This window comes from Rhinolophus ferrumequinum, chromosome 2, assembly GCF_004115265.2.
Source record: "Rhinolophus ferrumequinum isolate MPI-CBG mRhiFer1 chromosome 2, mRhiFer1_v1.p, whole genome shotgun sequence".
NCBI lineage: Eukaryota > Metazoa > Chordata > Mammalia > Chiroptera > Rhinolophidae > Rhinolophus > Rhinolophus ferrumequinum.
This window is the reverse complement of record NC_046285.1, coordinates 71,998,281-72,025,983: the sequence shown is the minus strand read 5'-3', so window position 1 is coordinate 72,025,983 and position 27,703 is coordinate 71,998,281. Positions and strand designations below refer to the sequence as shown.

The 27,703-nt window shown below is 34.6% G+C and overlaps 1 protein-coding gene across 1 annotated transcript in view; it reads left to right on the top strand.

The window, feature by feature from the left end:
* PRKCI (protein kinase C iota) overlaps positions 1-27,180 on the top strand; it is a 52,628-nt gene extending 25,448 nt beyond the window's left edge. Inside the window, exons 5-18 of the mRNA XM_033088873.1 lie at positions 1,363-1,448; positions 2,800-2,940; positions 5,425-5,479; positions 6,564-6,622; positions 9,288-9,464; positions 9,880-9,977; positions 10,606-10,692; positions 14,070-14,205; positions 17,771-17,858; positions 18,866-18,991; positions 20,110-20,189; positions 22,316-22,405; positions 23,159-23,274; positions 26,837-27,180. Coding sequence (XP_032944764.1) covers positions 1,363-1,448; positions 2,800-2,940; positions 5,425-5,479; positions 6,564-6,622; positions 9,288-9,464; positions 9,880-9,977; positions 10,606-10,692; positions 14,070-14,205; positions 17,771-17,858; positions 18,866-18,991; positions 20,110-20,189; positions 22,316-22,405; positions 23,159-23,274; positions 26,837-26,924 — 1,427 coding nt within the window. The 3' untranslated portion in view covers positions 26,925-27,180. The remainder of the gene's footprint in view (positions 1-1,362; positions 1,449-2,799; positions 2,941-5,424; positions 5,480-6,563; positions 6,623-9,287; positions 9,465-9,879; positions 9,978-10,605; positions 10,693-14,069; positions 14,206-17,770; positions 17,859-18,865; positions 18,992-20,109; positions 20,190-22,315; positions 22,406-23,158; positions 23,275-26,836) is intronic.
* Positions 27,181-27,703: the final 523 nt, after the last annotated feature.

The following is a 27,703-nucleotide window of genomic DNA, read 5'->3' as shown; positions in this document are numbered from 1 at the left end:
GACATAACCAAAATTACACAGGTAGTCTACAGTTAATTTTTGTGGAACCTCTTTGTTTAGGAAAAGTATTAATATAAAAACGATTGGATGTAAGATTGTTGGGGAAGAGAATATTCTTGTGGTTACCAAATGTCCCTTAGACATTTGTAAAAGTATTTACAAAAAGGAAAATGTACCTTTACAATGAAGAAAACTAGCAATCACTGCCTTTAACAGAGTAAACACCAGTAGTGGGAGTCACCAATCTGACATTTATGTATCTCTGGATGTGATGCAATAAGAAATACATATCACCTATATATTATTTTTGCCAAAGTGCTTAATACTGACTAATGAGGAAACAGACCAGTCCAGAATGTAGAACATAAAACAACTGCCTACATTCTTCTTTTTTTTTAAAGTTGCTTTTTAAAAAAATAAACAACAACAAGTAAGGCAGAGTGAATGTTTTAGCATACATTAAAGAGACAAAAAAGGTTTAGCCCCAAAATACAATGCCTGAGTCTTGATTGGATCCTCTGGAGAAAAAGAAAACTATGAAAGACACTTGGAAGGCAAAAATGAAAATTTGCATATGAACTGTATATTAGGTAATACTGAATTAATGTTAATTGTCTAAGACATGGTAATGGCATTGTGCTTACGTAAAATTAGTGGGAATGTCCTTAATCTCAGGCAATGGATACCTAGGTATTTATGGGTGAAGTGTTACAATGTCTGCAACTTACCTTTATTTTTATTTTTTTTGCCACTTTCAACTCTGATCTAGTTTAGTTTCAATTTAAAAGATCAATGATTGGACACATATTTTTCCATCGTTTTTATCACTGTCATCATTATTATTAAGTTAATGTTTCAAAATACATTCTGTATCAGACATTATTTTAGCATTTAATCCTCTCCCCAAGTTGAAGAGGTCTGGAGTAGTGGCTGTTGCAGCAATACTCATATTATGCAAAATGTCTGCAACTTACTTTTAAATGATTCAGAAAAAAAGTGTATGTGTAAAAAGAGGGGACAGCAAAACTGTGGCAAAATGTTAGTAATTGGTAAATCTTGGTAAAGGATGCAGCTGTTCTATTCTTTCAACTTTTCTGTGGGCTTAAAAATTTTCCAAAATTAAAAGTTGGGGGGAAATGAAAAAACAGAAATGCAATAATAGTTACTCAAACATTTATACTCCATGGGCTTTATTTTCACCTAGTCCCTTGATGGATGTTTTTTTTTTTTTTTTTACTTTCAGGTTTTTATCAGGATGGTTTTTTTCTTGCAATGAATATCATGAAAACACCACAGACTTAATTATAATAAAATGACTTTTATTCACACATGCTCTTTTTTTAATTTTTAATCTCTCTTCAGAATCCATCTACCGCAGAGGTGCACGCCGCTGGAGAAAGCTTTATTGTGCAAATGGCCACACTTTTCAAGCCAAGCGTTTCAACAGGGTAAACTTTGGTTTGTTGAATGTTGATAATATGAGACCTCTATTTTGTTCCTCTCTACTATGAAGAAAGGGAGTCTTGTTATTCCCTTTTAAAGGAGTAAGTAGGGTTACCTAACATTCCCAGTTACCTGTTTTCTTGAGGTAATTTTTAATAGTGTTTCCTTTCACTCTTAAAAATGTTCCAATTGCATTCATTATATGGTTGCCCTAGCTATAAGAAAGTTGGATTTTTTAATATCATTCAAGACAAAAAAAAAAAAAAAAAGCACTCCTAGAAACTTGGAATAAAAAGGAACTTAATTCAATTAAGAGTGGCTTGAGTAAAAATCAATTTAAATGGAGAAACATTACAAATATTCCTTTTTAAAGTAAGTACAATACAATATACAGATAATGTATTATAGAATTGTACACTTGAAACCTATATGATTTTATTAACCAATGTCACCGCAATAAATTTAATTTAAAAAAATGTATCATTGAAGACAGCCAGAAAATAAGCTAGGTTTATTTTGCAAACCATTTAATATTGTAATTAAAATTTTTCACTGTTTAGAAAATAATTGCAAACACTTATCTAGCTTATACTGTGTACCAGGCACCTTTCCAAATGTTTGACATATTGATTCATTTAATCCTTACACCAACCTTGTGAGATAGGTACAACCTATTTCCATTTTATAAATGAAGAAACTGAGGTACAGGGCAGAGAAATAGCTTGCCCAAGGTGACACAGCTAGTAAGTGACGGAATCAAGGTTTGAAAGCAGTCTTTATCCAGAAATTCATGTTTTTGATTACTCTTGATAACTATAAATTCATGGACTCCCATTTCCATTCTAAAACTAGTACCATGCTCTGAATTCATTAATGTAAATGGAAGCCACCACCCGAGGTTCCTAAACTCTTGTTCCCAATAGTACTGATACTTAAAAAACTTTGAAATGAAATGTCACTTTAGATATTGCTCTGTAAGAGAGCAGGGCTTTGGTTTGACCTCTGAACAGTCTGGAAGGTTTATTTTTGCTTAGGAATCCTTATACAACTTTTTCTCCCATACGTTTTTCAAATCACTTTTCCTATTTTTATTACTCTCAACCTAATTATGTGAAGACTGAAACTTCTTGGACTTATCACAGAAAACAACATGGTTGTAAATTTCACTGTCTCTTTAAAATACGTTCTCTTTTCTGTTAATTTTTGCCTGATTCTCATAGCCTTGGAAAAGTTATGTATAATGAAAAAAATTGAGTTGGAGAAGAAAGCCACTTGTAATGTAGGAGTCAACTGTTGGGAAATGAGTATGACCTTTTTTGTTGTTGTTACTCAATTCTGTTGAATTACTCTTTCCAGCGTGCCCACTGTGCCATCTGCACTGACCGAATCTGGGGACTTGGACGCCAGGGATATAAGTGTATCAACTGCAAACTCCTAGTTCATAAGAAGTGCCACAAACTTGTCACAATTGAATGTGGACGGCATTCTTTGCCACCGGTAAGACACACTTGTCTATTTGTTTTTAATAGAGGCTTTTTGATACTACTACTAGAACAGAGGGCTAAAATAGGGTGGTGGTCAAGAATCACAGCAGCGTTGTTACAGGATGTGGGTAGGAATACGTTACAGTCCTGTCAACGTATTGTGAATTTTTGAATTATGACAAATTTGTTTGTAAGATACAGTTGATGCTTTTGTTCTACCTGCTACAAAATCCTCTGGTGTAAATGAGGAGGATGGAGGGAGAACCATTTAAGAGGTTTTTTTTCTCTTCTTTAAGCTAAACTCGGTTTGTAGCTCCCATTCTTCTCACATCTACATTAAGCAGAGATCCGGTAAGAGTCAGAGGCTTTTTAAAGTGTCGGATTACTGGGGACATTTTGCATTTAAAATTTTTATTTTTCACTTTTTATTTTAAATATGTAATTGAAACATGTTCATTATAGAAAAAATAGAGAATACAGATGAATAAAGAAAAATTAATAAAAATCCCCCACCAAATCTTTCCTCCAAAGGTAATTGTCATTTGTGTATATCCTTCCAGAACTTTTTCAGTGCAAATTTATACGTATGTAGAAAAATTTTAAACACATATAAGAGAAGATGGAACAGTATAATGAACTTCCATATACCAATAAGTCACCCTGCTCCAACAGTTATCAACTCATGACCAATTTTGTTTCATCTGTACCCCCCACCCATTTAACCTGCCCTCACCCTGTATTATTTTGAAAGAAATCCCAGACATATTTCAGTGTGTACCTCTAAATGGTAGGGACTCTTTAAGAAACAGATTCCTTATAACTAATATCCATACAGGCAATGTTCAAAATTTCAGTTGTCTCATAAATGTTATGATTTTGTTTTTACAGTTTTCGTTATGAATCAGGATCCCATGAAGTCCATATTGTTGATTTGTGTCTTAGATATTTTTTAATTTAAGATTCCTCCCTACCCTCCTTGCTCTTTCATTCTCTTTTTTCCCTTACAATTTAATTATAGAAGAAACTGCATTGTCATTTAAAGTGTTGCTGAATTTTTCTCTTTGCTTTTCCATGGTTATGTCCTTTTTATTTTCTGTATGTTATAGTTGGATCTGGAAGTTTGATTGGATTCTGGTTTTTATTTTTTTGAGGGTTTTTGAGACTACTTCTTAGAAGGCACATCAGTTTGGTTATGTCTCATTCTTTTACATACTTCTTAACAAAAGTGAGATCATATATGTACTTTTCCTAACCCATTTTTCTTACTCAACAATGTATTTTGGTCATCTTTCTATATCCAGCTATCTATATCTTTATAATTTTTTAGCATAATATTTACATGTCTATACCATAATTTTTTCAATGTGGTGCCCATAACTGAACATTTGTTTTCTAAATTTTTCTATAAAGAAAATCATAATGAACTTTCTGGTAAATAAATCGTATTATTTCCTTAAGGATCCAGAAGTACTTGGTTAAAGAATATGCGTTTTTAAAAAGATCTGGATGGATCTTCCTAAATTGTGTTCTAGAATGATTATACCATGTTTACTCATTAGTAGTATCTTCTTTGGACATTATGAAAGTAGGTTGTTACTGGTGGCTCTTTGGTATTAGTTCATATAAGCTTAGAAATGGGTTTGTACTTAAAGAGGTGAAAATCCAATCTTAAGGAAAAACAGAAGGCCAAAAATTGTGAACATAATTTATCTAGGTTACTGTTGATATTCATGAGTATTCTTAGGTGATGGATGACTTGTATGAGTTTATAAATTAGCAGAAAAGAGGAACATGGTTAACGGTTATATTTAGGATGGGTGCTAAGCACATTGAAGAGGCAGCCTTAAAATTGTAATTGTATAATTAATGCGCCTTCTCAAGTTTACCCTTTCTTGCTGGTATTCTAAACTTGGTTCCAAGATCAACGAATTAGTAACATTTTGGTTTGAATTAGCTTTATCCTGAGGTTTTAGACAGTTGGTTAAGTAAGTTTCTAGAAGGTATTTCTTTTTCGGGTCACTGACACCTTTGAGAAACTTCAGAGAAATGGGAAGTCCACAAAATTTTATATATAATTTCAAGAGGTTTATAGACATCTTGAAGTCTATCTCTGGACTTCAGCTAAAGTCAAATACTAGAGACTCTTGCCAGAGACTTAAAATGAGTATATGGAGCTCAAACAAAGAATAGATAGTGTAGAAGAGAAAAAAATAACAGTTTAATTTGATTTATAATTGATGGTCTGAAATAAGTTTTGTGTTCTGTTATCTGTAAAATGTGACTATCATTACCTCATTCACAGGAATATTATATTGGTTTCATATAATAAAATTAAAAGTAAATGTAGGAATACAATTCTCACTTATTAAGTGTATTCTTTCAAATTTAAATTTTAATATGCTGTGTCTCATCACAATAACGTTGCTTCTGGATTTATAGAGGTATTGGGATTTAAAACGAATCCACTGAGTTACCATTTCTTTGGAAATGTTTGTAGGAACCAATGATGCACATGGATCAGTCATCCATGCACTCAGACCATGCACAGACAGGTAAGAATGTCACTCACCATCGTTCATTAACAATAATAAAGGATCATGTAAAGACTTCTTTAGGTCATTTTTTCACCCAAGTTTAAAAACATTTATGCCCTTCCCAAATAAAAGTTAGGAAACCATATTTTGTAGTGATAATATCGTCACAGTACTTAACATATATGTTTGGCATTTTAAAAGGACAACTATATAAACTACAACAAATGACTGTTGTCTCTAATTTAGATAATTTGTTTTGAGACCCCTTTAAATTCAGCAAACTTAGTTTTTTTCAGTAATGAAAACATACTGATTTTGCGGGCCATGTCAACTATGTTAAAGTGACCTGTTTTTATTAAATCTTTATTATCAGACTTAGAAAGTACGTCTGTAAAAGATACAGAGATACAGTATAGAAAATTCAAAAAAAGACCTTGTGAGTTCAAGTGTTAAATAGATACAAAGCCTTAAGTATATATCTGGGAAATGTAAAGAGCAATTAAATGCGATAGAGCTGCCTGATCTGGGATGAATCAGGAAAGGCAAAGAGTTTTTCTGAAAGGACAGAATGCAGGCTCTTGTTCATGGAAGAAGCTGGTTATATGAAATGTAGACTTTTCTTTTTTTGCTTCAAATAACTTCAAGGAATAGAAGCCTAGAGTCCAATCTTTGTAAGTTCTTAACTTATGTGGTATGGAGGTCAGGAACATTTTGAGTATGAAGGAAGTGAGGAGTGAAAATCAGAGACCCTCTATCTCCATGCCTCAGTCATACTAAAATAATTAAATAGAGTTTATAGAGTCACTGTTACAGAAGGAACTGATTAATTTGTAAAGAAAAGAAATATTTTTAAAATAGCAAAAATGTCATTTAAAATCAATACTTGGCTACTGATTGGTTCTTGCTCTCTTTATCCTCATTAAAAATTAGGATTTAACTCATATTTACATACAACGTGTTATTAGTAGGACAGATCTTTACTTTGATGAAGACTTAGTCAGAAATAAAAACAAACAAAAAAATCAAGAAAATTTTAAGTGAAACTCAGTTAATGAATGCTGTGTTTTTCTTCTTTTTGTTTTGTTTGCAATTGGGTTTTTAGTAATTCCATATAATCCTTCAAGTCATGAGAGTTTGGACCAAGTTGGTGAAGAAAAAGAGGTAAGATAATTAGTCTTATTGTACATTATGCCATTAACTTTTTAATACGACTTGACAGTGTAAAAATATGACAAATTGACTTGCCTAGATTTAGATCATAATGGTAAAATGCAGAAATGATTTTTAATGATTCTAGAGTTTTATTCTGATTTAATCTAATAATTAATTACTAATTTCTTTAAAATAAGAAATAATCTGGTAGAATAACTTACTTTCATTTATAAAATAGCATAATCTAAAAATTATAAAGTACTTAATTAAGAATGATGTTTAGAATACTTGGCAGTGTTTTTTAAAATAGAGATCCTTCCATTTTTATAGGCTAATTGTTATTTAAAGTATAAATGATTAAGGGTCTTAACTGCCACTATTTTTTCCTGACTATTAAACATTTTATCACTTATTAAAACAAAATAAAATTTTACTTAAAAATATTTAATTGAAATGATAACCAATTCTTTTAAAACAGCTTGTAGTAAAATATTTATCATTCCTCATACCTTCTGCTTCCACTTTGACTTCTGAGAGGCAACTCTTTGATCATTTCTAGTTGTGTCCATAATGTTTATACTTATGTTTTGCAGTATTTCAACTTTATATATTTCTGGGCATGAAAGGTTTAGTTCATACTACCTCCTGCTTTTCCCTTCTCTTTCTAATGTTTAATAATTTATTATGTATTATTCTTGGTTACCTTTAAAAAAAACAACTTTTTGTTATGGAAAATTTCAAACAAATAGAAGAAAACAAAATAGTATAACAAAGCCCCTGTTCCATTACCCAGTTAAAACAATGATGAGTACGTGGCCAGTGATGTTTTGTAATTATATTTAAGCTAATTACTGATCTGTGTTTAAATCTACCATTTTACTATGTTTTCCATATCTCATCTATTTCTTTTAATTTTTGTGCCTTCTTTTGGGTTATTTATTATTCCTTTTTCATTTCTTTTAGCTTGTTTGAGATGCCTTTCTATTCTATTACTGGTTCTAGAGATTGTCTTACCGTGTTTCCCCGAACATAAGACCAGGTCTTATATATTAAGGTTTGCTCCAAAAGATGCATTAGGGCTTATTTATGTTCAGGGGATGTCATCCTGAAAATTCATGCCAGGGCTTATTTTCCAGTTAGGTCTTATTTTCGGGGAAACACAGTACATCTTTAACTTACTTAAATTCAATACAAATTATTAATACTTTTACCATTTCTCATAATATGCAAGGACCTTAGAACACTTTAAATTCATACACTTTCCCTTCCTGCCTTTGGTGCTATTTTTGTAATATTTTAAAATGCTGTGTGTGTGTGTGTGTATTCGTGTTTTTAAAGTCAGTTCTTAGGTTTATCTACATTTTCCTCTTTTTGTCCTACATTCCTTTCTGTGTGTCTGCCCTTCCATATTAAATTATCTTTCTTCTTAAAGGACTCAATATTTCCTTTAGTGAGAATCGACTAGTGATGAATTTCCTTAGTTTTTGTTTGTCAAAAAAAATGTTTTTATTTTGCTTTTATTTTGAAGGCTAATTTTGTGGGATATAAAAGTGTAGGTCAGCAGGGGGGTTTTCAGGCTCCGTTTTCTGGATTCTGTCACTTCACTCAATCTTCTTATTGTTTTTGTGAAGGTACTGTGCTTTTGTTCCATTTGATTCTTTTATAGTTTCCAGTGAACCACATTTAAAGCTTGTACATTGCCTTATCTTCTAATCATTCTCTGCTTTTTTAATCTACCCTAATCTGATATATTTTCATTTATCCTTGGTACCAAATTATATAATTTAGAAAATTTATTTCTAAATTTTCATGTATGACCCTTCTTTTGAATAATCATTTTTTCAGTTTTCACAATGCCTTTTTTTTTCTGTTTTGTGCTTATTAATTTATCTTTCCCAAAATTTGCTCTTTGCTTTCCTTGATATTTTTCACTTCAGAAAATTCATGCTTAATTCTCATGGGTACATCTATTGATTGTATGCTGAGGATTTTGCAGCTATCTAATAAAAGATAATGTTTAGTCTTCTGTGTAAATTACCAGAAGCCTAAGTTTTTAGTTAATGAATTATAAGGCTGAGTTTATCGTTCTAAAGGAGCCTTGGTATTGTGTAGAAAATAATGTTTTCCATTAGCTGAACTGTCTCATGCTTCTTTTCTGCCTATAGCTTCCAAGACTATTTCTGAATGTGTCCTTTCATTAGTTCAGATTTCACATATCAAGCTTCTAGCAGACCCTTCCATCTTGCTATCCCATTGTAACTTTAACTTCAAAATGAAAAACCAAGCTCATTATCTCAACAACTCTGTCAATATTATCCTATCAGTGGTATCTCCAATCTCCCAGTCACCAAAGTTAGTGTCGTTTTTAATTCATGCATCTCCGTTGCCTTCATACCCAAAAGTGATCAGATCGTTTTTAAGACTTTTTTTTAACATTTCTCAAATTTCAACTCCCTCTCCATTCTTGTCACCCCCCTCTACTGCAACTCATGAATTCATCCTACCTCTTGAGTAGTTAGATGGTGTCATTTGGAATGATGTTAGAAAAGAATTGTTAAGAACTTAAATCAGAAAATATTTTTTAAATCATCATAAGTATAACTAGGTGCTAGAAATATAATTGTTATGCAAAATACTTCTAGGTATAATTCTTTGATATAAATGTTCTCAACAGGCAATGAACACTAGGGAAAGTGGCAAAGCTTCATCCAGTCTAGGTCTTCAGGATTTTGATTTGCTTCGGGTAATAGGAAGAGGAAGTTATGCCAAAGTACTATTGGTGCGACTAAAAAAAACAGATCGGATTTATGCAATGAAAGTTGTGAAAAAAGAGCTTGTCAATGATGATGAGGTAAGCACAATGATGTTAAATTGGCTTAAGTGCACCAGTTCAGTTCAGATAAAACCACAATATTTGTACCTTATTACTTCAGTCTACTTTTCTAAATATATGCCTCGAACAGATTTATATAGGATATATTTAAAGGAAGCTGATGGTTAGATTTTTTAAAAATAAAAAACTATATTATCAAGGGAAAATACTTGGTTAAGCTTTGTTAAATTTTTCTAGATTATTTAATAACATTGAAAGATTTACTGGTGATGTTTTTCCCTTTGTATATAAATTGTTTCATGATTATCAATGCTTTTGATATTTCGCCTAGTTCATAATTGCATTTGTGATCTTTGAATTGCTAAGAACAGATTTATCATAGTTTTGATATAATTTTAGTGTGACATAGATTTTTTTTCATATTTTAAAATAGGACATTGATTGGGTACAGACAGAGAAGCATGTTTTTGAGCAGGCATCCAATCATCCTTTTCTTGTTGGGCTGCATTCTTGCTTTCAGACAGAAAGCAGGTAAGATTGAAAGATAATTAATGGAATGATTACTGGGCTTTACACACTTTGGTACATTACACAATAAGAACCCTTCCTATTATAATTCCTGAAATGGAAGTCTTGGAGACAGACACAATAGTATTATGCTTATGATTTCCTGACACTCATACGCCAATCAATGATACCAATTTGGATCAACATGAGGAAATTACCTGCTTAAAAAAAATAGCCAGGTCGTAATTATGGTAATAGAAATCCAACCTTTTAAATTCCCTAAGATTTTGGTTTTAGGACTTAAAGTTTCCCAGAGTTTGAGTAGGGGGAGAAATCCTAACTTCTCACAGTTGAAAATGACTTGAAAATGCTAAAATTGGGGTGGGATGATAGGCTCTGGATTGCAAGTGGTACTACATTAGAAGTAACAGATTGCAGAATTGTTATGCTGTTTTACTTTCTTGTATCTTCTGTGATTAAAGAGCTTTCTACTCCAAGTACCCTTTGTTTCCACCAAATTCCTGAGATTTTTGTTAAGGGTAAATCATATAGAGCGCGTTCTCTGTTTTGACTGGTGTCTCCAGTGTTCAAAATGCAGAATCACACTGCCTTGTTTTGGATGTTGGTTTCATGTGTGCTCTCCTGTGTTTAGATTGTTCTTTGTCATCGAGTATGTAAATGGAGGAGACCTAATGTTTCATATGCAGCGACAAAGAAAACTTCCTGAAGAACATGCCAGGTAAGTTTTTAGTTTATTGTTTGTTTGTGTTGGATTTTGGTGGGGGAGCTGTGGGATTTTTTATGTTCCAGTGGTTGAAAATAATAGATAAAGTATTTATTTTGATACTGGTTAATTCTTTGTAAGTCATGTGGAGGCTAAGCTAAAAGTTAGTTTACGTTATAATATATAACATTAATATATATAATATATTGCATATATATTGGTATAATTAGAAGCAATTGGAAAATATAAACAGCATTAAAGAGGAAACTGTTAGTCTACTAAACCCAATTATTTTCATCAGCCTCTGAAATTGATAAATTTACAAACACTTATTAATCTTACCGAGTTTATAGTGATCTCTGACAGTTTTTCATTAGAAGATTACTATTCTAGTAATAAAATGATTCCTTTTAAGCTATTATGTAATTCTGTCTGTTCTTGTCATTTTAATTTCTGAATCGTTCTGCTGTTGACTTTTTTCCCTTTCGTACCATACATGTTGATGAGTAAGAGCAAATTTTATTTATTTGTTTGTTTAGTGCCCTTACTTTGATATTATTATACAAATTGTAAGTTGTTTATGTTGGTGGAATTAGGTAGGGAAGGGTCATGGCCTTGGATAAGAAGTTTAATTCATCAATGCCATGTTTTATTACTCATAGTTAGCAGTAATTCTCACCCTTTTGTACTTCATAAGAATAATGCCAAAACAAAGGATATGAAATTGTACATGTCTGTAACAAAGGTTAGAGATTTTATTTTTTTAAGAATAAATTATTTAGTGGAAATCTTGCTAGTTTATTGATTTTTTTTTTTCCTTGTCAAAAAGAGAACTATCCTTCAATTTCATAAGAAGGTATAAATTGTACTAATCTAATCTCAGGGCCAAACTGTTTTTTTTAAATTTAGCATATGTTCATTGTTTATTTAGGCTTTATCAAATGGTCTTTATTTAGGCTCTTCATAGCAAAGCCAAAGACGATATTTTGTTTTTTTGTGGTTTTTTTTTTTTGAGATTTGTATTAAAATATAGATAATGTACAATATTAGTTTCAGGGGTACATTATAGCTATTCAACATTTATATACCTAAAGAAGTGATCACCATGATAAGTCCAGCAACCATCTGACACTGTACCATGCTATCACAGTATCATTGACTATATTGCCTAGCTGTATATTACATCCCTGTGATTTACTTGTTTTCATCTGGAAATTTAAACTTATTCCCCTTCACCTTTTCCCCCCTTTTTTAAATTTTTCAATTGACATTCAATATTAATTTCAGTTGTACAGCATAGTAGTTAGACATTTATATAATTTAAGAAGTGATCCCCCTGACTAGTACCCACCTGACACCATATATAGTTATTACAATATCATTGACTACATTTCTTATGCTATAACCTACATCCCGTGACTACTTTGTAATAACCAATTTGGACTTCTTAGTCCCTTCCCCTTTGTTACATACCTGCTAACTCGCCTCTCATCTGGCAATCATCAAAATGTTCTCTGTATCTATTGAGTTTCTTTCTGTTTCATTTGTTTATTTTGTTTTTTAGATTCCACATACAAGCAAAATCAGATTGCATCTGTCTTTCTCTGTCTTACATACTCCACTCAGTGTAATACCCTCCAGGTCCATCCATGCTGCTCAGATGGCAAGAACCCATTCCCTTCCATGGCCCAGCAATATTCCAATGTATATGTGTACCACCTCTTCTTTATCTATTTATCCATCGACAAACACCCAGGCTGCCTCCACATCTTGACCATTGTAAACAATGCTGTAATGAACATATGGATGCCCACATCTCCTTGAAGTAGCGTTTTGGGTTTCTTTGGATAAATGCCCAGAAGTGGGATTACTGGGTACTTCTTTGTCTTTTATTATAGCCTTTGTTTTGAAGTCTATTTTGTCTGGTATAAGTATTGCTACCCCTGATTTTGTTTGTTTGTTTCCATTTTTATGGAATATCTTTTCCATCCCTTTACTTTCAGTCTGTGTGTGCCTTTGCATCTGAAGTGAGTCTCTTGTAGGCAGCATATGTAAGGGTTTTGTTTTCTTATCCATTCAGCCACCCTGTGTCTTTTGATTGGCACATTTAAAGTAATTGTTGATAGACGTGTAGTTATTGCCATTTTATTATTGATATTTTTTATCTTTTTTTTTTTTTTTTAGTGTTAAGTCCCTCTAACATTCCTTGTAATACTGGTTTGGTGGTGATGAACTCCTTTAGCTTTTTCTTGTGTAGTAAACTCTTTATCTATCTTTTGATTCTAAATTTGGCCGTCACAGGCCAAATTCAGCTGCAGCCTGTGCCCTGCCCAGGGCCACCTTGCATGAGCCACAAAGCAGTCCACAGATGGCCGCCACCCACACTGGACTTGGAGGTGCCTTAGTTCCAGACTTAGGGCTGGTCAGCAATACCTACGGGACACTCTGAAGCCAGATGCTACTTGTTTTGGTTTTGTGATCCTTTGAGAGATTTTAGGAAAGTCTGTAGTATGAGCCAAGACAGGCCATTTGTACAGAAAAGCCACTGGAAGTGGCTTGGGTGGGCCCACAAGTTAGGTAGGGAAGGGTCTAAGGAAACCTTAGAGTTTCCTTAGAGTCTTCATGGAGACTCAGATATGGTGGCCGCCAGTGTTTAGACAGGGAGAGAGGAGGGCTCAACAAAGAAACAATGGATTCTACCAGCACTTCTTTCTGGGAGAAATCTGCCCCCTCCAGCCCTCATCCTAAAGTCAGGCAACTTAGTTCCTCCGCATATGTCCTTGGCACCTTTCAAGCTGCTGCCCCAGCACTGGAGCTCAGAGTGAATGAGTCCATCAGCAAGTAAGTCCATGTGTGGGCGCTTTAAGAGGATTGCCTGGCATTCTAGCTGCCCTCTGTCTCACTCAGCAGCAAACTCCACTGGTTTTCTTTCACAGCCAGAGTTATGGGGACTTCTCTCCCTGGCACTGGAACCCTGGGTTCGGGAGCCTGGTGTGGGGCTGAGACCCCCTCGCTCTTCCAAGGGGACCGCCACAGCTGAGATATACCTCCTGATTTTTAATGGTCACATGCAAGTGTGGGACCAGCCTGTTCCACACCTCTGCCCTTCCTCAAAGAACTCGTTTGAGACTTTCAAATTAATGACTTTGTGAGAAGTGTGAGTTTAATTTATACTGGAACTTTTATAATTGTGTTTCGGGTTCAGATATTTTAAAGTGGTACTTCAATTCGTGTTTGGTATTATTCCTGAAAACATTGGGAGAAAAAAAATTTTTTGACATGATTTTGATGTTTTTGTTTGCAGATGAGAGTAGGACTTAAATACCTTCCTCTAGAAACTTATCACAATTTAAAAATTTGAATCAAATGAGTTATTTTTCATTTTATTTTAGATTTTACTCTGCAGAAATCAGTCTAGCATTAAATTATCTTCATGAACGAGGGATAATTTATAGAGATTTGAAATTGGACAATGTATTGCTGGATTCGGAAGGACACATTAAACTCACTGACTACGGCATGTGTAAGGTGAGAGAATTTTCTAGTTCTTCATAAGGTGTCAGTAGCTCATAAAACCGTTTTGGTAAAATAGCTTCATATTTAAAGAGGGGGAAATGATTTTACTTTGTTTAGGGTACTTTTTGGAATTCTAGCACACACACATATGTACTTATTTCCTAACCATTTATGAAATTCCATATTTTCTATGAATGTTATATGTGCTATAATGAGTTAATTTCTGTTTATTGTTTGCGGCTTTTTGTCTTGAAAGTTGTGACACTATTACAAATTTAGAAATAAAAATCGTCTACAGTCCCACAACTTTAGTACAACTATTTGTATGTAACCATACAGTTTTTTTGCCATTTAATTGTAACTCTTAATAATACATTTTTAAAAATAAAATAAATATTAATGCATAAAAGTAATGCATTAAAGATTTTCCTAGGAATGCTAACTTTTTTTTATATTTAAAATGTAAATATCTGACATAAAGTACAATAGAACAAAAGAAGAATTTTAGTTATTCTCAGGACATGTTCTTTATTTCTTGGTGTTTTATTCTTTTTGTAACAGTGTTTCGTTTAAAGGCCCAATTTTTCCCCACAAAATGTGTAGGGAGCTATATTCCTTGTTAAATTATTAGGGACAGAATTATTCTCACACAGAAATATGGCAACAAGTATGTAAATGTGTGAATTGCATTCCCCCATTCACCTGAGAGAAGTGCCTCCAGAGCCTGGAGATTATTTAAATGCTAACATGAAGTAAGACAGTCTAATAGGACTGCAGATTTAACCTTATTATTTGTTCATCAACATTAGAAAAGAAAATCTTCACATAAGGATTTTTGCTTTGATGTACAAAATTGAGACATTTATCTTTTCTTATATTAAATTTTTATTCCTTACATTTTTCTATTATACAAATTTTGATCATAAAGAAGAAGAGATCTAGTAGGTGATCTTGTGTATCCATCACTCATATTTGTGATACCTTTTGATCTCTATTGTTTTTTCCCCCAGTGGATTATTTTTTCTCATTTCAAAAGAAAAATGACAGCGGGATCTTGGCAGTATTTGGGGGTACAAGGACTCTATTCAAAGTCTTTACTGACAGTACTTTGTCTCTTTTCTCACTAACACATTTACACACTTGTGATGTTAAACCTTATGGGAAATGAGTCCCCCAGAAATAGGAATGTTCTTATCTTAGGACTTAGAGTCAGTATTTAAACTTACCTAAAGTCGGACCTCTGGCAAATACTGGATGAATTTCTTTTCCTTATAACATTTCCTTGGGAAATTTAAAACACTAAACTTTTTTTCATAGTTTCTCCAGAGTATTTCCTTGAGGTTTAATTAATTTCCTCAGTTTCTCACTAGATGCTTTTATATAAAGAGTACATAAGATAGTGAAGACTGGAAGAATATAAAAACGTCAGTTAATATCTTCAGGTTTATGTTTGAAATATTTTATGAACATTGATTTTATTGACTGAAGAACTGGCCATTTTATGAATTGATGTGCCTTTAATTCTTTTTTTTTTTAATCAGGGAAATTTTAATAATAACATCTCCGTTACACTGTACACAATTTAGCTACGTTCAGATATTCAGTCAACAAGTGAATGATTTAGCATAGCTGTTACAAGTTAACAAACTACATCCCTTGCTTCTGACTCTTGCGGTGAAAGTATATGTCATTTATCATTAGACTGTATGTCAAGCCATTGCTAATAATACAACTTAAGTGACAGTAATGTTTCTTGTATACAAAAGTAATTTATATATCACTATTAGGAATCACACAAAAAAATCCTTGGAGTCATAACATATTACTAAATATAGATGTGTTACATATAATAAAGTTAAAAGAAAAATATATACACCATGCCCAAAATATCTCTGGAGGGACACATAAGAACCTCATAACAGTGGTTGCCTCTAGGGATTTGGAACTGGATGTGTCAGGGACAGGAATGGGAAGAAGGTTTGATTTGCATGTACGAGTATATCTCCCCCCATTTTTTTTTTTTTTAATTTTATAACATATAATTTAACGATAGGGAAATGGTTAAATATTAGGTACATATGTTCAGTTGAATTTTGTATACTCAATAATAACAAGTCTTTATGTAGAAAATTGCATGCTTATAAAGTAAAAAAAGCAGATGGTTAATTGTATATTTAATATTCAGCTTGTTTTTATACTACCTTTTATTGTTTATTTCTTACTTAATTGCCTTGTGACTAGAGAATGGTCTGAATAATACTGGTTTTTTGAAATGTATAGAGATTTCCTTTGTGACTTAGTATTTGGTCAATATCTCATGTGTACTTATAAATAAGGGTGTATAATCTGTATTTTGCATACAAGGAGTCTCTATCTTTCACACACTCTCTCTCCCACCCTCTCTCCTCCTTCCTTTTCTCACACACACACACACACACTCACGCACACATACACATATTCTCTATGTATATAACTTACATATTATTTTAGCTCTAGATTTTGTCCAAATCTTTCTCTGCTTACTAATTTTTGTCTGTACGACCTATCATTTTCTGATGTAAATGTGTTAAAATCACCTGTCATGATTGAAGATTGTATTATCAATTTGGGCTTTGAAAACAAGGTACTATAGACAAGGTGGCTTCAAAAACAAACATTTATTTCTCATGGTTCTGGAGACTGGGAAGTCCAAGATCAAGGTACCCTGAGATCCAGTGTCTGGTAAAGACACTCTTCAGGGTTTGCAGATGGTTGTCTTCTTGTATCCTCACATGGCAGGGAGAGAATGAGGGCTAGTTCTCTTTCTTTTCTTATAAGGACACTAATTTCATCATGGGGACCAGACTCGTGACCTAATTACCTCCCAAAGGCCCCACCTCCCAGTGCCATCAAGTTAGGGCTTCAACATGAATTTGGGGCACACATCCATTCAGTCCATAGCAGGAATTGTGAAATTCTCATAATAATTTTGTGTATTTTTACTCTTTGTATTTTGAGGCTGTGTTGTTAGGCGCATAAAAGTTTGTTATAACTTTTTGGTGATTGTTCCATTTGTTATTGTGCAGTTTCTCTATTTTTAGGTATTACTGTGTTTCGCCTTAATTTGCTCCATCCTGTAGCTATTATAATGCAAAATCAAAAAAATGTGTGTCTTAGGAAACAACCAGAAGGGAAACATAATGCCAACAGTGGTTGTATTAGGTGGGATTTAAAGTGCTGCTTTTCCTCATAAACTATGATTCCTTTTACTCATATAATTAAAATTTTTCTATTAAATTTTTACTTGAATATAAATTATTTTCATTGTAATTTTTATCTTAATTGAGCTGACTCTTTACCAACATCTAATGAGGACAGGTTTTCTTTAAGCTATTTAGTGGCAATCCATAATTTGAATAATAAAGGCAACTATGCTAGTGATATTTTATTTAAGCTTAATGTATTACCTACAGTTGGCTGAGCTTACATGATAGATGAAATAAAAGAGGTGAATTTAAAACAGAATTTTGGTATTTATTATTTCTTTCTTTCTTTTTTTTCTTTCTTTCTTTCTTCCTTTTTCTTTTTTTTATAAAAGGAAGGATTACGGCCAGGAGATACAACCAGCACTTTCTGTGGTACTCCCAATTACATTGCTCCTGAAATTTTAAGAGGAGAAGATTATGGTAATAACTTATAGGTGGTATTTTAGTTATATGCTAGAAGGGTGGTTAAATGTGGTGCAAATTGCATTTTAGTACACTGTAGTATTTCATTACTGATCTTATTAATATAAATTTCCCCTCATCCCCTTAAAACCTACATGAAAACTCCAAACTCTGAAGTCAGAGACAGTGGGACCTTTGCAGTATTTGGGGGTACAAATTTTAATATTTTATTAGTGACAAGCACTAAAGAGCACTAGGCACGATTCTAAGCAGTTTACATATATTATCTAAGTTCATTCTCTCAATAATCCTAGTAAGCATTGTTAATTCTCATTTTATAGATGAGGAAACTACTGTGTAGAAAGTTTGAATAACTTCCCCCAAGTCATACCACTAGAATATGGCAGACAGAGTAGCGCTTTAAACCTCAGCCATGTAACTCCAGAGTCATAAACCTCTAGAAAGCTGTTCAGATTTCCTGGGATATTTCCCCCAGGAATGTTGAAAGATGGTGGAAAGGTTGATTGCTTGTCAGGAACCAGAGGATATGTTTATCTTAAGAAAACATGACTGCTTGGGTTCTGGCGCTCTGATTTCAGCAGGCATAAAGGAGGATGGGTCCTTCTGATAGCTGCTAATAATCTGATTCCTTCAAGGATCTTTGATCAGCTAATAGAAGATCAAGTTTTTGGATCAAGGAAAGTTATTCTCCAATGCAATTTAACTGTATCCCCAAAACAAAATATTAGCTACAGGCCATGAACATGAAATTACAGATTTATTTGGGGAAAAAAACCTAGGTTTCATTTTTCATATTTTACTTTTAAAGTTACCTTTTAGGTACCTCCCTTGTTGATAAATAAAATATTCCTATAATCCTCAGTGCCTACTATGAGAGTTATAAAATACATTTAGAGTTCACTTTTTCATTGTTTATGTTTTCATTATGTAATGAAATGAATCAGATTACTGGCTTTCAAGACTGCAGATTGGGTAATTTGTTCTTTGAAATTTGTTTTTTGTAGGTTTTAGTGTCGACTGGTGGGCTCTTGGAGTACTAATGTTTGAGATGATGGCAGGAAGGTCTCCTTTTGATATTGTGGGAAGCTCTGATAACCCTGATCAAAACACAGAGGATTATCTCTTCCAAGGTAATCTGCAGTATTTTACAGAGATTGTCTATAAATAATGTATTCTAAAGCACGAATGAGGACAGCACAAGTTATTACTTTAAGAAAGAGGAAAATTCTGGACAACACACTTCTTAATATGTAAGGCTTTAATTTTTTGGAATACATCCTTTCTACCTTTGTAGTCTTCAGTCCCATTTCCAGTTCTCTTCTCATTCTCAAAAACAAAGAGGTTCCTTCAGATTGTATATTACAAACAGGCCCTGTGGCTAGGGAGGATAATCTTTTTCACGTGGACCCGAGGCTGAGTGCTTAAATTCAGGAACATTATGGGGAAAAAGTAGAGTACAGGAAGATAAGAGGAATCAAAAGGTGAAAAAAAATAAAAGCCCCACAATTGGGAATACAAAGAATTGAACAGAACAGAAACAAGTAGATAAGCACTGGGACCCTAACACACAGTCCAAAGAAGTATGAAGATTGCCATTAAATTCCACATTTAATAATCAAGGCCATCCCAGAAAATGAATAGATATTTCATGTAATAGGAAATCCAAATGGACATGGAATATTGGAAAGATGTTCAACCTCACTAGTAAGTAAGGGTATACACGTTAAAACATTAGTGAGCTACTACTTTATATCCATCCATTTGGCAAAAATTTTGAAGTCTGATAATACCACTGCTGTTGAGGATGTGGGGTAACTGGAACTCGCTTAGACTGCTGGGGGGAGTGAAAATTGATACAACATCTTTGGAGAATAATTTGGAAATGTCCAATAAAATCTAATACAGTAATATATGCTACACATTTTCTAGATATTAACTCATTTAAACCTGAAAACAACCTTATGAAGCACGTATTATTTTTATTCTATTTTTATAGATGAGGAAACTAAGGTACAATAAGGTACTCAAAGAATAATATGCATATAAATGATAAAAACTGGTGTTCAGATGAGACGCTATTTCTGAGAAGGAAGGAGAGGAATAGGACTGGAAAAGTACACGTGATACTTAAGTAATGTCTGTAATGATTAATTTTTTCCTGCTAAAATACTTTAAATATCTCAATAAACATGTAAAGATGAAAGCCATGTAAAAGTTACATATAATGCCATTAATTTTATCTTTTTAGTTATTTTGGAAAAACAAATTCGCATACCACGTTCTCTGTCTGTTAAAGCTGCAAGTGTCCTGAAGAGTTTTCTCAACAAGGTATAAATCGTGTGTAAAAATCTTTAGTGTTTATCTCTATAAAAGTAAAACTGGTAAGTACAGGTTCAAGCAACGTAAAATTCCAAAATATCAGAGGATGTAATTTTTTTCAGTTAGATCTGGAATTTGTCTCTTCACCAACGAGTAATTTAACAACATTAGATTCTGAGATGAATTGTCCATTCCATTTTGCCAATATAATTTATTTCCAGTTACATATTACATATGATGTTCTTAATATAAATTACGTATATACCATATATTTAATTAGGGAAAAATTGCATTTTTAGAGATAGTCTCGATTATACTTTCAGCTCTAATTTTCAATTTTGTTTGGATTATTATTCATAGAATCTCTTTGCTTACTGAGCAATTGGGGCACTAGTGCTCTTTACAAAGTCTCATATCAAAAACCCTATAATTAACTACAATTCAGAAGATATGCAATGCTTTCAGTGGCTCTTAACGCTTTGAACGTCATTCAATTTGTTGCAGTTGGTACGCTAGCATAGTGTTAGAATCTACCTAAAGTTACGATTCTGAACTGTTTATACTCATAACATTTCTAACACCAAATGGATCGGGTTTTTCCATACCACCAACCAGTTCTCCATCTCTCCAGACACCAACTGGGTGTCCTACATTTCAGTTCATTTCTGACGCTGACCACCGGGAGCTCGCATCGGGCTCCACAGGTTTCAGGGCCCAGTTCCACGAGACTGCCCTCCCTTTGGACACCAGTCACAAGTATTAGGAACCCACACTTCTGTCTGACTTGGCTACAAAGTGGGGGCTTCCAACAACCCCTCTCCTCACTTCAGGTTCAATAATTTGCTAGAATGGCTCACAGAATTTAGAAAAGTTCCTATTATCAGTGGTTTATTGTAAAGGATGTAAATGAACAGTCAGATGGAGAGGTACATTGGGTGAGGTCCAAAAGGTTCCCGAGCTCAGGAGCTTCTGTCCCTATGGAGTTGGGATGTGCCCCCCTCCCAGCACATGGATGTGTTCACCAACCAGAAGCTCTCTGACCCCCATGGTTTACAGGATTTTATGGAGGTACCATTACATAAGCATGATTCGTTACATCATTGGCCATTGGTGATTGAACTCAATTTCCAACCCCTCTGGAAATGAGACTGAAAGTTCCAATCCTTTCATCACACGGTTCCTCAGGCAACCAGGCCCCATCGTCCAACTATCTAGAGGCTCACCAAGAGTCACCTTATTCGCATAAACTCAGGGATGATGGAAAGGGACTTGTCATGAGTAACGAAAGACACTCCTGTCACTCAGGAAATTACACGGGTTTTAGAAACTCTCTGTCAGGAACCTGGGCCAAAGACCAAATATGTAATTTTATTGGATCACAATGGGCTTGGCATCCATAAACCTTATTTTAAATAAATGGTAGGTTAGAATGTAGGTGGAACAGGGTAAATACATAACATAATGATGTATTTAAGTAAAATGAATTGAAGCTTGTTTTAAATGAGTACTTCATATGAGGAAAGATTTTAACTGGAAACTTAAGCTTTAACAGTGGAAAATGAAGGTAAGAGGTATTAATATGCAAAATAAATTGCCTTTTATTGGAAAGAAAAATAGGAACCTGTTCTCATCCACAGTAATGAATAAGCCAAGACTTTTTACAAGTTGCAGGCCCTTTCCCAATCCAGTGATTCAGATAATGGTTGTGTCATTATTGTACACAGATTAGGGATTGTTTCTGTAATTGAGCATAGGGCTTTTAAATTAAGCTCAGAAATTTGTGAAGGTTGGGGGTTTGCATATTTTGACTGTCTCTCTAATCCATGCCAAAGAAGTAGCTAGATGCTGCTCAAATGATTCTGTTCTCTTTATCTTCCCATTTTTCTTTAGCAAGGAGTGGTGACATAGCTCCACTTTAATTACAAGATTGCTAGAGAAAGAGCCATGGGGCAATCTTGTCACAAGCTTCAGATACTCATTTGAGTCTAGTGTTGTACCTTCTAGAAATGGAAGGTAGACCATTCTGATTTCAGACATAAAGGTATCACGTAATAGGTACAGAACACAGGTCACAAAGATGATGTATTCTAAGCATAATATTCACCCAGTTTTTGAAACATTTCTTTCCACCATAGGACCCTAAAGAACGATTGGGTTGTCATCCTCAAACAGGATTTGCTGATATTCAGGGACACCCATTCTTCAAAAATGTTGATTGGGATATGGTATGTAAATTTTGATTGTTTTCTAAATTACGTTTCATTAGAATCTTGGGCCAAATTTTATTATCTCAAAAGAATGTTGGAAATATAGTATATCACAGCTTAAATTACTTAAAACCAGTCTCTAAAGTGCTTTTCAAAGCTTTTAAAACAATCAGTTTAGAACACTGGGCAGCTGGGTGGCTCGATTAGAGCACAAGCTCTGAACAACAGGGTTGCCAGTTCGATTCCCTCATGGGCCAGTGAGCTGTACCTCCTGCAACTAAGATTGAAGGCAACGAGCTGCTGCTGTGGTTCCAGAGGGGCAGCCTGATGGCTCAGTTGGTTAGAGCGCAAGCTCTCAACAGCAAGGTCACTGGTTCAATTCCCACATGGGATGGTGGGCTGCACCCCCTGCAACTAAAGATTGAAAATGGCAACTGGACTTGGAGCTGAGCTGCGCCCTCCACAACTAGATTGAAGGACCGTGACTTGGAGCTGATGGGCCCTGGAGAAACACACTGCTCCCCAATATTCCCCAATAAAATTAAAAAAAAAAATCCCAGAACACTAATTTAGTGGAGCAGATTGTAATATTATTGAGACCTGTATCAGTGTTCAGATTTGTAGGTTATTTCCATCATTGTGAATATTGTAGAACCTTGCCTAGGGAGCTCACTTTAATAAGACTGGAAAACACCTGAGGGCAGAGGAGAAATGTAGAGGTGGACTTTTCTAAGAATGCAGCCTGAGCTGTCATCTAATATGTCTTTCTAGATGGAGCAAAAGCAGGTGGTACCTCCCTTTAAACCAAATATTTCTGGGGAATTTGGTTTGGACAACTTTGATTCTCAGTTTACTAATGAACCTGTCCAGCTCACTCCAGATGATGAGTAAGTAATTCTATAGACTGAAATATTTCTGAAGTTCTTCAGAAGTCCCATTTTTAGTGGTTATACAATGTCTCATTATCAGGTCACACTTTATCTAACCATTCAGTTACAGGATATTTGAATCTATTATACTATTAAAAATTCTAACAATAACTGCCATTTTCTACTTTGATTTACATGCAATTATCTCTAATTCTCACAGCAACCTAATAATTGTCATCAACCTAGTTATTGCCATCTTCGTTTTACAGGTAAGAAAATCGAGGCTCAGAGAGGTTAAGCAAAGTTGCACAGGTATCAGGTGGCAGAGGCAGGATTTGGACCCCAATCTGAGTGACTAAGGCCTGTGTTCTTTCCACTGCTGCACTGTTTTCCATCTTGGTGATGACCCTCTGTCTGAGTTTCCTGAGTGTTACCTTGAGATAGAGTCCTAGAAAGGGAATCAGGTCAAAGGGTGTGAAATGTTAAAGCTCTCCATATGCATTGCCAAATTGCTTTTTTAAAAGATTACGTCAACATACCAAGTCCAGCCAGCAGTGATGCGACATATCTTTTGTGTTTATGTTACATCTTTTAAAAATGTGGTTTGGAATAATTTGGGGATATTTTGATCATTTACCTGTCATTACAGATTTATTCTCTCATCTCAAGGAGGCTCTTACTGCTTGGCAGTCATTTACGTCTTGTTAATTCTTATCCCATTCCTCACAGCCGCTGTTCCAAACTGTGTACATTTCAGCAGCCTTCAATCCTGTCCCGACCCCCATCCCTCTTCTTGGATTAAACTTGCCATCACGTGACTGCAGGGACGACACCTCCGTGGTGTGAGCCTGCAACCTTGTCACCACTCCACCCCGCATCTCAGAATCACTAACTCTTCTCAAACTTTTTCTTCCCTGTGCGTGGAAGGCTGTCCTTCTTTTGCAGGGTGCGCCCTCCTATTTTCCTAGTCCTGTTCCCTTATTTCCTCCAGGATTTTATTTTGTCACTTGCCCTCTTGCAACACCTTGAATTCCTCTTTCTCAGCTTCTTTCCCTCTGCATGCTCAGTTATTCTATTTTTCCCCCTGAATCTTAGCACTTCTTTGAGCTACATTTTTTTCTCATTTTCATCATCGAGCTTTCAAAAAAGTAGTTAACAGGTGCCCGTGGTAAAAGAAAAATAAGTAAACACTATCTCTATCAAATGCCTTTAGAGTAGCGAACATTGATTGTAGTCAACCTTGATTGCTATGGCCAATACTTCAACCTCGTACAATTTAACCTGCTCCTTCAGCTTTTGAAGGTGGAATGACTTCTTAATTTCTAAATTTTCAGGCATTTTTTGATCAATTCCCATCTCCCCTGATGCCTGTAAAGCATTTGATACTCCTGGCTTTGCTTTGGTTGGCACTATCCATCCTGGTTTTACTTTCTCTCTCTGACCACTTATCATCTTTTTTCCCTGGCCCCTTGAATCTAGGATGCTCTGTGGTTCTGCGCATGACAGCCATCTCTTTGCTGAATGCAGTGTGCACCTTGGAGATTTCAGCCAGCCCTGTAGTGTAGATACCAGCTATTTAAGTGACTCCCAGTTAAACGGGCAAACAATTAGTGAGCAAAAGACACTATGCTAAGTACTAGACATTCAAAGATGATCGAGACAGAGCCAATTTTGCAAAAAGCTCACTGTCTGCTAGAGAAGAGAGAGATGGACCAAAATCATTATTTCAGACTGCATCATGTATGAGAGAGCATTGGATTTAATCAAAAGATAGGAATTTGAATCCAGACACCATCTCTTACCAGCTGGGTAACCTGAGTGTGAATTGCATAACTTCTCTGAGCCTATTTCTTCTTGTATTGCCTACCTCATGACGTTGCTGTGAAGAATAAATGAACGATGGTTTCTAAAGCCCCAACCTCGGTATCTGCCCTGAACTGCATTTCTATGTTTGTCAGACAACATCTCCCCTAGCTTGTCATAGAAGCACCTCAAACAGATGAAGTCTGAAATCAAAGTAATGACCCCTTATGTTCTTTTTCTGTTGTTCTCTACCAGTTCCTTATTTTTATTTACCTTTTTCTGTTCATTGCATTACCATGTATTTCTACATTCAGATTCCAAATATCAGTGACTGTTGAATCCTCCTTTTCCTTAACAAACTATATGTAATACCTTTAGCTGCCAAGATCGGTCTCTTTTCTCTTTATTTCATCATTTGCATCAGATCCTTCTTTTCCTTTTGCATTTACGTAAGCCCAGTTCAAACCTCTTTCAAATCATACCTAGAATATTACACCATCCTCCTAACTGGGCTCCTTCTTTACTCTGCAGCCCATTTCGTACACCTCATGAAACCTTTAGTAACACCTACATTGCCTAGAAGATAAAATCTACTGTCTTGACTAGCTTTCAGACCTCTCACCGTCTGCTCCAGCCTGACTTTCTAGCCATAGCTGTCCCTATTCATTAACACGTACGCTGTGTTCTGATCAGTCTCAGTTACTCAGCCTTCCCAGATAGTGTGCTGTTAAACTTTGCTCATGCCATTTCCCCTAGATTCCTCCTTCATTTTTATCTGTTGAAACTGTCCGCATTTTTCAGAACTATCTCCAATGCAACCTGATCTTCGATGGATCAAGGTGAAACTCCTTAGTGTAGACATTGCTGGATTCTTTGAGCTTCCATTGCCTTCCTTCCAGCATCATCTGCCACTCACCACCCTTTTATTCCTGTACTCCAACTCTAGTAAATTACGTGCTTTTCCCCAGACCTAACAAAACCTTTCAGAATTCCATTCAGTAAGAGTTTGAATGCATGCAGCCTTTTTTGATTTCTCCAACTAGAAGTCGCCCTTTTCTTTAGAACTGTAGTGAGAACAGGACTTAGCTTGTCCTGTCTGAAACTTAGCAGGTACTGCTTTCTCTGGTAGCTTTGTTACATGAGCTACCTTCCCTCCTTGAGTGAAGGATCTGTTATATCCTGTGTAACTTTATGTATACCTTTAAGTATTAAAACACTCGATAGTACTACTCACTCTCATCATGTATTAACTAGAAGCCATGTAACAGGATGTCAGCCTCTCCTCTCTCCACCTGTGACCCATCACCTGTCTGTGGGGTCTCTCCTTATTCCAGGTCTCTCAGTGTATTTGTCCTATTGCCTGTTCCTTTTGGTTAACTTCTGGGCCTTTTCTTCATCATAATCCATCTGGCTGTTGAGGTGACTACTAAATTAATACGAATTCTGACCTGGATGTTTACCTGTAATTACGAATGTTGTTCAGGTCAAAAGTTCAGATAAACTAGAATTGTGACAACTTTTGCCTTTTTCATTCCTAGTCTTCAGTTTTGGACTACCTTTTGGTGTAAACTTGCTTATGAGTTTATTAGTCTTTTTTTTACTTTGCAGTACTTTTGATTCCTCTAGAAAATGCTTTGGCATTAATTTAAAAGCTTGTAAAAGCTTTCCCCATAATTTATATAAATTAGCCTTATTTTTTGTTTCTTAATCTTATTTTACCGTTTAAATTAAAAATTGAAGAAATCTTGATTATGAAAATTAATTTTTTCCCCAACAGTGATATTGTGAGGAAGATTGATCAGTCTGAATTTGAAGGTTTTGAGTATATCAATCCTCTTTTGATGTCAGCAGAAGAATGCGTCTGATCCTCGTTTTGGTTGTATTGCCATTGAATGCATGGAAAAGTTGTTATCAGCCTGGATACAATGAACCATTTTATATTTGCCACCTACAAAAAAGCACTTCAATATCTTCTGTTTTTGACTGTAAGAGTCAATTATTACATCTAAGTTTAACTATGAAAAAAAAATTAAGACTGGTTTCCAGATAATCGTGTCAAAATTTCGTTATTCTGGTAATCTAGCAGCCTACTGATGAGTAATGAAGTTGTCTTTTTTGTTTGAAGGAAATACCACTGCTTCTAAAAAGAGTGTCTGTTGCTTAAGGCACATGGTGGGATTACATCACAAACCTCCCATGATTTCATCATTCTTAAGTCATTTATGTGTTTTATTTTGGAATAAAAGATTAATTCAAAATATGACAACTTGTTATATTACCTTTTTCTGAATTCTTTGTGTTTAAAAATTCAGCTGTAAATTTTATCATTGCCTTAGATAATTATATTATTGATTTTTAAGGCAACAGTTACAAAATTGGTAGTGAAAGGTGTTGCTTGCTTAGAATTGAGAACACAGATTCTTCTTGAGGAAAAAAAAATAGGCATATTTTATTAAGAATTAGATTCCAAATCATTAGCTATTTTTTAAAAAACTGATGATACAAGTGATTTCTTTAAAATGCTAAGGGGTTGTCTTCTAAGCTTGTCTGTTTAGCCAGAACTTTAACTGGAATGTTAACAAATGTAATTCAAAGGACTCAGGATGCAGTTGAATGAAAAATTTCTCAGTATGTAGAAAGGAAA